General features: G+C 42.0%; 1 protein-coding gene across 2 annotated transcripts in view; it reads left to right on the top strand.

Annotated features, from left to right (window-relative positions):
• The window catches only part of abhd12 (abhydrolase domain containing 12, lysophospholipase), a 28032-nt gene extending 17967 nt beyond the window's left edge, over nucleotides 1–10065 (top strand). The window contains exons 4-13 of one of the 2 annotated variants that reach the window (XM_021608934.2): nucleotides 3089–3208; nucleotides 3450–3480; nucleotides 3655–3700; nucleotides 3825–3954; nucleotides 4150–4187; nucleotides 7311–7390; nucleotides 7499–7581; nucleotides 8042–8120; nucleotides 8918–9045; nucleotides 9250–10065. In XM_021608934.2, coding sequence (XP_021464609.1) covers nucleotides 3089–3208; nucleotides 3450–3480; nucleotides 3655–3700; nucleotides 3825–3954; nucleotides 4150–4187; nucleotides 7311–7390; nucleotides 7499–7581; nucleotides 8042–8120; nucleotides 8918–9045; nucleotides 9250–9283 — 769 coding nt within the window. In that variant the 3' untranslated portion in view covers nucleotides 9284–10065. The remainder of the gene's footprint in view (nucleotides 1–3088; nucleotides 3209–3449; nucleotides 3481–3654; nucleotides 3701–3824; nucleotides 3955–4149; nucleotides 4188–7310; nucleotides 7391–7498; nucleotides 7582–8041; nucleotides 8121–8917; nucleotides 9046–9249) is intronic. The other variant, XM_021608942.2, reaches the window with a different exon arrangement.
• The last annotated feature ends 2453 nt before the right edge of the window (nucleotides 10066–12518 follow it).

Below are 12518 nucleotides of genomic sequence, written 5' to 3'. Positions count from 1 at the left end.
AAGATTTTGCCTGCCATATGAGTTCTGTTATACTCACAGACATCATTCAAACAGTTTTAGAAACGTCAGTGTTTTCTATCCAAATCTACTAATTATATGCATATTCTAACTTTTGTGCCTGAGTAGCAGGCAGTTTACTCTGGGCACCTTATTCATCCAAGCTACTCAATACTGCCCCCCAGTCCCAAAGAAGTTAATGGGGGCCTTTTCGGCCCACCTTTTCCTGTAGTCCCAATCATTTCCTTTGTCTTGCTCACATCGAGGGAGAGGTTGTTGTCCTTGCACCACACTGCCAGGTCTGACCTCCTCCCTATAGGCTCTCATCGTTGTCGGTTTTCAGGCCTACCACTGTTGTCATCAGGAAACTTAATGATGGTGTTAGAGTCGTGGTTGGTCACGCAGTCGTGGGTGAACAAGGAATAAAGGCGGGGACTAAGCACGCATGCCTGAGGGTCCACCATGTTGAGGATCAGCGTGGCCAATGCGGTGGTCAAGGATCCAGTTGCAGAGGGAGGTGTTTTGTCCCAGGGTCCTTAAATAGTGAGATTTGTGGGCACTATGATGATGAACGCTGAGCTGTAGTCAATGAACAGCATTCTCACATAGGTGATCCTTATGTCCAGGTGGGTAAGGGTAGTGTGGAGTGTAAGAGACTGCATCATCTGTGGATATGTTGGGGCAGTATGTGAATTGGAGTGGGTCTAGGGTATCCTGGAGGATGCTGTTGCTGTGAGCCATGACCAGCCTTTCAAAGGACTTCATGGTTACAGATGTGATTTCTACAGGGCGGTAGTCATTTAGGCAGGTCACCTTCACATTCTTGGGCACAGGGACTATGGTGGTCTGCTTGAAAATGTCAGTGAAGACACTTGCCAGTTGGTCTGTGCATGCTCACAGTACATGCCCTGGTAATCCCCCTGGCCCTGCAACCTTGTAAATGTTGAACTGTTTCAATGTCTTGCTCACATCAGCTACGGAAAGCATGATCACACAGTCATCCGGAACAGCTGGTGCTCATGCATGCTTCATTGTTGCTTGCCTCGAAGCGAGCATGGTAGGCTCGTGTCACTGGGCAGTAGCTGGGTTTCCCTTTGTAGTCCATAATAGTTTGCAAGCCATGCCACATCTGACGAGCGTCAGAGGCGGTGTAGTAGGATTAAATCTTAGTCCTGTATTGATGCTTTGTCTGTTTGATGGTTCGTCTGAGGGTTTAGCAGGATTTCTTATAAGGGTCAGGATTATGTGTCCCGCTCCTTGACAGTGGCAGCTCTAGCCTTTAGCTTGGTGCGGCTGTTGCCTGTAATCCATGGCTTCTGGTTGGGATATGTACGGTCACTGTGGGGGCGATGATTTCGATGCACTTATTGATGAAGCCGGTGACTGATTGTATACCCCTCAATGCCATTGGATGAATCACAGAACATATTCCAGTCTGTGCTAGCAAAACAGTCCTTTAGTGTAGAATCCGCTTCATCATCCTGCTTTAGTTTTTGCTTGTAAGCAGGAGTCAGGAGGATAGAGTTATGGTCAGATTTGCCCAATGGAGGATGGAGAGCTTTGTATGCATCTCTGTGTGGAGTAAAGGTTGTCTAGAGTTAAACAAAAATATGTGTGTATGTATGAGTGTATGTATGTATTTTCTTTCTGTCTCCTCTGGTTGCACATGTAACATGCTGGTAGAAATGACGTCAAACGGATTTAAGTTTGCCTGCATTAAAGTCCCTGGCCACTAGGAGCGCCACTTCTGGATGGGCAATTTCTTGTTTGCTCATGGTCTGGTACAGCTCGTTGAGTGCGGTCTTAGTGCCAGCATCAGTTTGTGGTGGAAAATAAACGGCTACGAATAATATAGATAGTGTGGTGTACAGCTTATCATGAGATACTCTACCTCAGGTGAGAAATACCTTGATACTTCTTTAATATTAGACATTGCGCACAGGCTGTTGACAAATAGGCACACAACCCCGCCCTACCAGATGTAGCTGCTCTGTCCTGCCGATGAACGGAAAACCCAGCCAGCTCTATTATCCGTGTCGTCGTTCAGCCACAACTCGGTGAAACAACATAAGATATTCGTTTTTCATGTCCAGTTGGTAGGATAGTTTTGACTGTAGAGCATACAGTTTGTTTTCCAGTGATTGCGCATTGGCCAATAGAACCGATAGTGGTGATTTTCTCACTCGCCTACGAATCCTCACAATGCACCCCGGCCTTCACTCCCTGTATCTCCGTCTTTTCTTCACGTGAATGATGGGATTTGGGCCTGGTCTCCAGGAAGCAGTATATCCTTTGCGTTGGACTCTTTATCCAGTTCGAGGTGAGTAATCGCTGTTCTGATGTCCAGGCGCTCTTTTCAGTCATAAGAGATGGTAGCAAAATAAGTTAAAAACAATGTGAAAAAACAAACAAAAAAGCACAGTTGGTTAGGAGCCCGTAAAACGGCAGCCATGCCCTCCGGCGCCATTTGTATATGCTCTCTGTCTTTCACTCACACAGCCCTCTCGCTGTCTCTCTCTCACACACAGCCCTCTAGCTGTCCCGCTGTCTCAGGGGTGTAATGAACTCCTCGGCTGGGAAAACAATAACACACACCACACTGCCTCTCGGGGAAAAGGTGCAGTGTGTTTTTTTGTGTGTCTGAGAATGATACAGAAGAGACTGGACCACAGGGGGGAAGACCACCGCAGTCCCTGTGGATGTTTACCGGCCGGGGGGGTAGGAACTTGAGCAGACTAACTGGGGAACGTTGACTGTGGGAAAGGCATGTTGAGCCCAGAGGAGTTTAGCAGTGTGGGATGTGGTAGATAAAGACTAAAGGCTGAGGTGATGATATGTAAATAGACACGTCTCTGTTCAGGGCTATTCTCTTAGAACATGGGGGTTGTGTGTCCAGTTATGTAAAACATGTAGCCTACTCCAATCTGCTAGTTCTTACAGTATAGTCTTTGTCCCCAGTTAGACTGAAGTACAGATGAGATGCTAGCGTATATTAAACCAGTTTGCCCCACCCCACACCTCTTAGTCTATAGTAGGTGTACATTGCTTACAGCTTTCTCCTTGTCTATATCACTGCTCCTGTTCTACCCAGGCACACAGTCCCAGACCAGATGTGGAAAGAGGCGCAGGGGAAGGACAGAGAGTGGTATGACAGTACCTTTAAATCGCCCTATCCAGTCATGCTGTACCTTCACGGCAACGCTGGGACAAGGTGATCATACATTTTGGTTTAAAAAGCACTTTTAATTGTACCATCTCAGTGCTACTCTGGTGCAGTACCCCCTGGTGTATACCCTTAACTCACATGACAACCTTCCACCTTTTTAAATGTGTTTGTCGAAGCTGACTCACAACCTTGGACCATATTAACACAATGTGCTCTTTAGAATGGCTGAGATATGTTGCTTTACCTTTCACCTGGTTTATAAACTTGTCCATCCTGTCTGTTTCAGAGGAGGGGACCATAGAGTTCAGCTCTACAAGGTGAGAGGATTTCATTGCAAACACACTAACTTGCTTCGCCTGTATCCCACCCATACTGTATCTAGCTATATTGAGTACTGACCAACAAACAGAATGCAATACATTTTTTGTGAATTGACCTGCTTTGTCTGATCTGGAGTTGAGATTTGATGCGTTTCGGCTTCCCCTCCCCAGGTCCTTAGTTTATTAGGCTACCACGTAGTCACATTTGATTATAGAGGTAAGTGGGGTTCTACTTTGAGCTGTTTCTAAGTTTATTAACAATCACAATATCCCTTTTAAAAAGATAATCTGATCTTAGGTCACCATTCATCCCTTCTTTCATACTTCTCTGGTTGTTCCAGGTTGGGGTGATTCAGACGGGAGCCCCTCTGAGAGCGGAATGACGTCAGATGCCCTGTTCCTCTACCAGTGGATGAAGGAGAGGGTGGGGAGCAAACCCCTCAACGTCTGGGGCCACTCACTGGGGACAGGGTAGGAACACACATCTCTCTCATCACATTCAGCTCAACATTTCACAAATACATTTTGTGTAAAATTATAAACACTTGTATGATTATGAACCAACAATTGGATGAACATATACTTTGGGTGAATTTGTTTGTACTGGTAAATCAGTCAATTTACAGAGTGGTAACTTTTAAAATATGTATTTTTCACATTTTCCAGGGTGGCCACTAACCTAGTCCGACGTCTGTGTGACAGAGGTAAGCATCTGCTCATTAAGGCTGTGACTTCCGACCTCCCAGGCTAAATACAGTTCATTCTGAAAGTATTCAGACACCTTCCTTTTTTCCACATTTTGTTACAGCCTTACTCTAAAATGGATGAAATATTTTTTTTTACCTCATCTACACACAATACCCCATAATGACAAAGCGAAAAAAGGTTTTTAGAAGTCTTTGCAAATGTATTCAATAAAAAAAACACCTTTTTTACATAAGTATTCAGACCCTTTGCTATGAGACTCAAAATTGAGCTGGTGCATCCTGTTTCCATTGATGTTTGTAAAACTTGATTGGAGTCCACCTGTGGTAAATTCAATTGGTTGGACCAGGTTGGGAAAGGCACACACCTGTCTATATAAGGTTCCACAGTTCACAGTGCATGTCAGAGCAAAAAGAAAGCCATGAGGTCGACGGAATTGTCAGTAGAGCTCTGAGACAGGATTGTGTCGAGCACAGATCTGGGGAAGGGTACCAAAAATGTCTGCAGCATTGAAGGTCCCCAAGAACACATTAGCCTCCATCATTCTTAAATGGAAGAAGTTTGAAACCACAGACTCTTCCTAGAGCTGGCTGCCTGGCCAAACTGAGCAATCAGGGGAGACTGGTCAGAGAGGTGATGTTCATTCTGACAACTCCAGAGTTCCTCTGTTGAGATGGCTGTCCTTCTGGAAGGGTCTCCCATCTCTGCAGCACTCCACCAATCAGGCCTTTATGGTAGAGTGGCCAGACGGAAGCCACTCTTCAGTAAAAGGCTCATGGCAGCCCGCTTGGAGTTTGCCAAAAGGCACCTAAAGGACTCGCAAACCATAAGAAACAAGATTCTCTGGTCTGATGAAACCAAGTTTGAGCTCTTTAGCCTGAATGCCAAGTGTCACATCTGGAGGAAACCTGGCACCATCCCAATGGTGAAGCATGGTGTTGGTGGTGGCAGCATTATACTGTGGGGATGTTTTTCAGCAGCAGGGAATGGGAGACGAGTCAGGATTGAGGGAAAGATGAACGGAGCAAAGTACAGAGTTTCTAGATGAAAACCAGAGTGCTCAGGACCTCAGACTGAGGGGAAGGTTCACCTTCTAACGGGACAATGACCCTAAACACGCAGCCAAGACAATGCAGGAGTGGCTTCGGGACAAGTTTCTGAATGTCCTTGAGTAGCCCAGCCAGAGTCCGGACCTGAACCTGATCGAACATCTCTGGAGAGGTCTAAAAATAGTTGTGCAGTGACGCTCCCCATCCAATCTGACAGCGCTTGAGAGGATCTACAGAGAAGAATGGGAGAAACTCCCCAAATATCTGTGCGCCACGCTTGTAGCGTCATACCCAAGACGACTCGAGGCTGTAATCGCTGACAAAGGTGCTTCATGTGTTGCTGCCATGCTATGTTGTCTTAGGTCTCTCTTTATGTAGTGTTGTCTCTTGTCATGTGTTTTTGTCCTATATTTTGTTTGGTATTTTTAATCCCAGCCCCCATCTCCGCAGGAGGCCTTTTGCATTTTGGTAGGACTTCATTGTAAATAAGAACAAGGTCTTAACTGACTTGCCTAGTTAAATAAAATCAATATAAAATAAAGTACTGAGTAAAGGGTCTGAATACTTATGTAAATGTGATATTTCAGTTATTTTTATTTGATACATTTGCAAAAAAAAATTATACCAGTTTTTGCTTTGACATTATGGGGTTTTGTGTAGATTGAGGAAAAAATACAATGTAATCCATTTTAGAATAGGGTTGTAAGGTAACAAAATGTGTAAAAAGTCAAGAGGTCTGAATACTTTCCTAATGCACTGTATGTACTTTATTTATGTAGACTTTAGTGAATGCAGGTGCTGCGTGTATCACGCAACAAAATGTTTTATATAAACAAGAGTCACACATTTTTTGAGTTTAAATAAAGTGGCCTTAGAATTAAGGTGTTATATGGGTTGTTCCATGAAATGAGTGCCTTTTGCACTTTAAGTAGAAATTGTGCACAAATATCTATTTTTCAGTCTGTTATATTAAATTAAGTGCCCTTTTTAAGATGGACCACATTTTAAAATGCAATAAATCAGATATTGTATATGAAATGTTATTAGTGATTCATAAAAAATATAACTACTCCCTCCATTTAAAATAAATAAATAACAACTTTTCAAGAGACATTGAACATCTAATAGTCAAATCACAGTGTAAAAGCAGGTGAGCTGGTTCTACTCTTTTTTTTCTGGTAGAAAAATTCAGGTTGAGCTTAACACGTCCATCTATGGGTAGCAGGGTTGACAAGCTGGAAATGTTTGAACAATAAAAAAATATCTGTGTCACGCTTGCATTCAACTACCCCTCCGTGCACACAACAAGCTACCATTCCCCCTGCCACAAGTGGATTCGAGGCTGATTAAAAGATGAAGACTTCAACACTTACTTTATTTGGCATTTAATAGGCATTTACTCTAGTCTTTTATTTTTTTTAACGTCTTGAAATGGGGGGGGGGGGGGGTATTTAGTTGAACATGTGCTCTTTATTACTGTTAAAATAAGGTAAAATAAAAAATTCACCAAGTTAAACTATTCAAAAGTTGTTTAAATGAAGTGGGTCAACTTACCCTCTTTGTGTTGGGTGCTTGGAGAGCCTGTTTTGGAGTCCAGGGTGGGATTCTGAAAAGTTTGACAAAATATTTTGACATTTATGTAACGTTAAGTTTGAGGGGCACATGCTTGCACGCCTTTACAAGCATTCCTCACCCAATGGCCTGTACAGGTTGAATGCTCATACAGTATTATAAGGCTTCATCCCATTTTCAAGTATAGTCGATCACAGCAAGTGAGAAACATTAACTTGGTGTTGTGTACTACCGGAGGAACTAACTCATTGGCTGTTGACCTTAACACACCAGACACAAGGCTCCTCTTCCAGTGGTAGCTCAAGTGTCCACAGCTTGAATTTTTCACACCCATCTGACTGGGTTACAGGGTCACAGAAAGTGGCTTGTTGTGACTGCTTTATTCAAGAAAGTGAATGTCTGAAGGAAGTGAATTCAAGGCAACTTATTGCTACATCTTAGATACGTATGGTTATGTTTCATGAAGGTTGGTTTGATTTGAATGACTTTTCTATTTTCTAGGGACGCCCCCAAACTCCTTAGTCTTGGAATCTCCATTCACCAACATCCGAGAGGAGGCCAAGAGCCACCCCTTCTCTATGGCAAGCATTTCCTCTTAATCCCTTGACTACATGTTGAGTCTTATTTAATTGTATTTGATGTAACGTTTTTATTTTATTAGCTAGCGTCTGTGTCATTGCTTCTTGTAGGTCTACCGGTACCTTCCAGGCTTTGAATGGTTCTTTTTAGATACCATTTCAGCAAACGACATTCGATTTGCCAGTGACGAAAAGTAGGTTGAACTTGATTCTTTCCGGACCGTTTAGTTTAACGTTAGTTTTAAAGCCGTGTGTCACGTCACTCGTTCCTGCTCATATGTTTTCAAACTGGTGTCTTCATACAAACGGCTTGTTGAGTCAATAAGATCTCTCTGACACACAACCATTCATCAAGAGCTCAAACCCTTGTATCAAATGTTATTTTAACAGACTGCGTGTTTGCATGTTAAAGAGCAGAGGCATAGTCTGAACCTGAGGGGTGCTGAGGTGACTAACTCGGAAGGTCAGACTTGTATTATAGGTGGCCTACAGAGGACATTCATCTATGTCAAGACTTCCTTTGTGCAGTACTTTCTCGTGGAGTTGCCAAGCACTAGTATAGTATAAGGGCCATTAACCAACCATGCATATTCAGACACTCCAAGATCTTCAGAGACTTGACTGTAATTTGAGCTTGTTTCTTCTCTTTTGTAGTGTGGACCACATATCCTGTCCATTGCTTATCCTTCATGCCGAGGATGACTCAGTCGTGCCCTTCCATCTAGGGAAGAAGGTATATCCTTTTTAGTTTGGGCTTCATAAAAGTCAGCCACATCATCGTGACCTCATACAGCCTTCATCTGGTCCTCCTTTTTCAAAGGACACAGGAAGCTATTTGATTTACCAAAAAAAGCTAAGTTAATTTCATAGATTTAATACAGGTCATTAATAATCAGCTGTCGTCTTGAAAACGACTCGCTTGTTGCTGTTCAAATTCCTATCACTTAAATGAGCTAAAATGTATATATTTTTTAATGATATCTTTAAAATGCCCCAAATCTACTTCCCCAAAGTCAGATGTACTCTTGGATAGCATTTTTATGTCGCTGCGTCCAGTATGAATGAAGTTTGAGGTAGTTTTGTGAGCCAATGTGAACTAACTTGAGCACAATGACTGCGTGCTAGCCGTTCCCGTAGACTTCCAGTCATTGCGCTAATGCTAGTTGGCAACTTCCTGGTATCCACAAGTTCATCTGACTCTGGGGAAGTTGATAAAGGACCATTGCCAAAATCACAAACTATTCTGAGATTTGAGTCGAGCTACTGTATTATAGCAGTGAAGGAACACAGAAAAAATGATTTATTTATTTATTCTCGTTTTAATTAATTGGTCATCTCTTTCATTGGCTTCTAAAAAATAAATATGATCCTCTCAAATGTTCATCACCACTGCAGACCTCTGTAATGCTTTATAGCACAGAGGTCATAGTTCAGAGCAGGGCCAGTTCTATATTGGCTGTTCTTTTAACCTGGACTGAACACAATCCTCCCATAACTCCATTGTGTTTATTTCCTTCCCCCTCCTCCCAGCTGTACAACATTGCTTCCCAGTCCAAGAGCCTGAGTGGACACAAGCTTCAGTTCATCCCCTTTCCTGTCTCTCTGGCCTACAAGCACAAGTTCATCTACAGGAGTCCTGAGCTGCCACACATACTCAGGTACAGCAACTAGACCAGTTGCGCACATATACACTGTGGCAAGAAGTGTTTCGCTGTTGACAATTCGTGTCTTGACCTTAGGCCAACTGAGCAGAAATGATTAAATGTAGGCAATTAGTTGTACACTGGGTGTCTACATTCTTGGCTGCCTTTGTACCGAGTTGTGCTAAACGTATTTCTGTTTTGATTTCATTTTTCTTCCAGTGACTTCCTTGGCACGACTCATCCCCATGCATAACCGACAAGAACATTTCCACCTGTCCATTGTTTCCTCTTACAACCCCCACCCACCCCCCACACACGCGCACACACACACACTGAAACTCTTTGACTGTATGCTTTATGGTTGGTGTGTACATATCTCATAAAACATTGAAATGTACACGCATGGACTGAAGATGATGCATCCATTCCTTTATTTAGCATTCCTTTGACACCTAAAATTCCTGCAAGACATAAACGGAACACTGGCAAAGAGCGAGGGATGGACAACTGGCTTGGCTTGTTGTCAAGGTTACACAAACCAAGAGGATGGCTTGAGCACAAAGATGAAATATGCACATATTTTAAGGAGCCAAGACAAACATCATGGAGTGGGAAGAACAGTGGATCGAGCAGGGAAGCAGTGTTTTTAATTGCACAATGTTTGGGGAATAGACATTCATACACAAGGCGAGGAAGGAGAACGTTTTTCATTTTACAACTCATCTGCAGCACAGAGCAAATTCTGTTTATACCAGTCCAGTTTATTTTCCCAATTTTATTTTTGTTACATTACAGATCATGATTTAAAAGTATCTATTATATTTGACTGATCTCAGATGAGACATTTTGGATTCTAGCTTTTCTCTATTAAAGGAAATGTATAACTTGAATTAAATATTATACATTTGACCTAACATTGATATTGGTTTTGGGCTTGTCAGTCTTATTATTGTCCGCCTTAAAGAGAAGACTAGTCGCTTTATTTTAGAACCCCTTAGGACACTTCAGGGCAAGCTCATGAATTTTAACATTTCAGGGAGGAAATTAACTGAAGAGCTAAGGTTTAAGAAATATGATTTCCACTTTCCAATTAAAATCAAATCAAATTTTATTTGTCACATACACATGGTTAGCAGATGTTAATGCGAGTGTAGCGAAATGCTTATAGCCTACCTCAAAGCAGAAATACCATATTAATGATTCGGTGCATAGGAAAGTGTTTACCTAAACTGAGAAGACCTAATGGAAATTTTAATTCCAAATCTCTTAGTGCTAAAACACAATCACCCAGCTAGTGGTTATTCCTGTGCAATCTTAGAAAGCGGTGTGTGAGTGACGGTGCATATTCCATTGTTGTGGTCAGAGGAAGACTAAAAAACATCTTTATGTTCTCTTTGGCTTGATCACAATTGACCGGTACCATAATGTAGGATGGAGCCAGAGAGGAGTGTGGCTGGGCAGTACCTGCAGTCCGGGAATGTCAGTGTGCCCATCCATCCAATGTTACTTTTTGCACATCAGTGTTTACTAGTTGATGCAGACTTTTTTTTTTCATCAATTAGGGCTACCCCACACTGGTAATGCTTGTTTGTAATTTATTGACCAAAGTACACCGTTACTGTTATTTTCTATTGGCTGTTCTACACTTTTTCAAATTGTAACATTGTTATTTAATGAATGGTAAGTGGCCAGTTCTCTCTTGTGATGGTCACTTTCCCCTCTGGATTTGATGTTGAAATGTAACAGTTTTCACCAGCTATTTCTCAGTCTCTGCACTAAAGCAACATGATGGCCACCAGGTCATCCAAAGCGAGTTATTTATTGTGGGGAATTCAATGCATCAGGTTAGGAAGTGCCCTCAGATGGTTAGGTTACGGTCTGTACTTAAGTTCTTTTAATCACACAATGTAAGAGGGTAAAGGTCAGCTGTTCTGTAGCTTTAGAGTGGAAAGTGGATAAATGTCCTCTCCAATTTATAAATAAGATGTATTTATATGTGCATGTACAAGTGGATGAGTATTGTTAGGTGGAGAGACTGTAGGCATTTCCCAGTTAAGGGTGAACATGTATAATTCTCAGACGACAACTTTATGCTGCAACACGATCTGAGAAATTAAAACAATCATTTTGTACAGATATGTACATTTCCAACGGAGGGCATCTTTTGAATCACCTCAAGTGGAGCCATTGTGGAGGAAGGACATAGTTGAATTAGCAGGGTAGACTGTTGCCATAAGCAGACTTCACCTCCAATCTTGATTAACCAAACCAGGCTCTTTGAGTCAACTTCTCTAAGCCATTTTAATACACTGAGATCTAACTTTGTGACAAGTGAAGTTTGCTTGTATTGCTTCTTGTCCGTGAAGGGGCCTTAGCATATTGTGCTTGTCATTGAACCTTTTCCAGTAACGTACATTGTGTCTGCTGTCCTTTGCAATATATCTCATTCTTGCTGTGTGTAGAAACGAGTGACTCAGTAAGACAAGACGAGCAGGTAGATTGAATATACCTCAAGAGTCGGGTTAAGTGTAACAACTGTTGACAACTCATGTTGGAGTCTGCATAGTCAACATTTTCTTTGTCTATAGTTAAATCTTGATTTTCTTGCTAACTTTTAGGGTATCTACTACACCGGACATAAAGAATTATGTACATATGCTTGTTAATGGAATAAACTTAATTGAATTAAAAACAAGTTTACTTTGAACATTAATTCCTTCCTTGGACTCATGACCTTGACAATTTGAAGAATGTCAAAGCTTAAATCCTAAATTGCTACATCCATGATTTGACTGAGATTAATGATCTACTCAAATCGGTATAGAATTTACACCTCATGAGTTTAGTTCAACTGTCATACCCCATCAGATCATAAGATTGATTCACCTCAATGTTAACTGTTTACATAGTTTTAACCATGTTGAGGCAAACCTATCATTTTGATATCGTGGCTGGTCAGTTCTTGCATCTATAGCTCAGCTAATGAATTTGAGTGGTTACATTTCTCTAGGCCCATGCCTGAGCTTTTTACAGAAAGAAAAGGCAGGGTGACACTGTTTCAATGAAAGATTCTAGCTTTAAATACATTGTTTTGAGGATGGTATTGGGAGCTGAGCATCTGGATCAAGTGGCAATGCCAGATGGGCTGCCTGTGTAAATGCAGCCCAACAATTTTTTCCCACTAATTGGTATTTTGGCCAGTCACAGATTTTTGCATCGGAGCTCATCGGTCAAGACCAATTAGTGAAAAAAAAAATCAGAATTGGGCTGCCTGTGTAGATGCAGTCTTTGAAAACATACTGTAGTGGTGTTAGTCCCCACAAATCAGAAGCAGGCTTGAGAGTACGAACACTCCTGTTGGACCAGTTTGAGAAGCAAGCCAGATGCAGAGGGGTGGAGAGACATGGCAGACCACAACAGGCTGCCACTGCAGTTCGACTATTTACCTAAGGATCCCTATACTCAAATGTAGAATGATATTCTCACTA

Source organism: Oncorhynchus mykiss, chromosome 1 (genome assembly GCF_013265735.2).
Source record: "Oncorhynchus mykiss isolate Arlee chromosome 1, USDA_OmykA_1.1, whole genome shotgun sequence".
Taxonomy (NCBI): Eukaryota; Metazoa; Chordata; class Actinopteri; order Salmoniformes; family Salmonidae; genus Oncorhynchus; species Oncorhynchus mykiss.
Note: the sequence above shows the minus strand (reverse complement) of the source record. Positions and strands in the feature narration are given on the sequence as shown.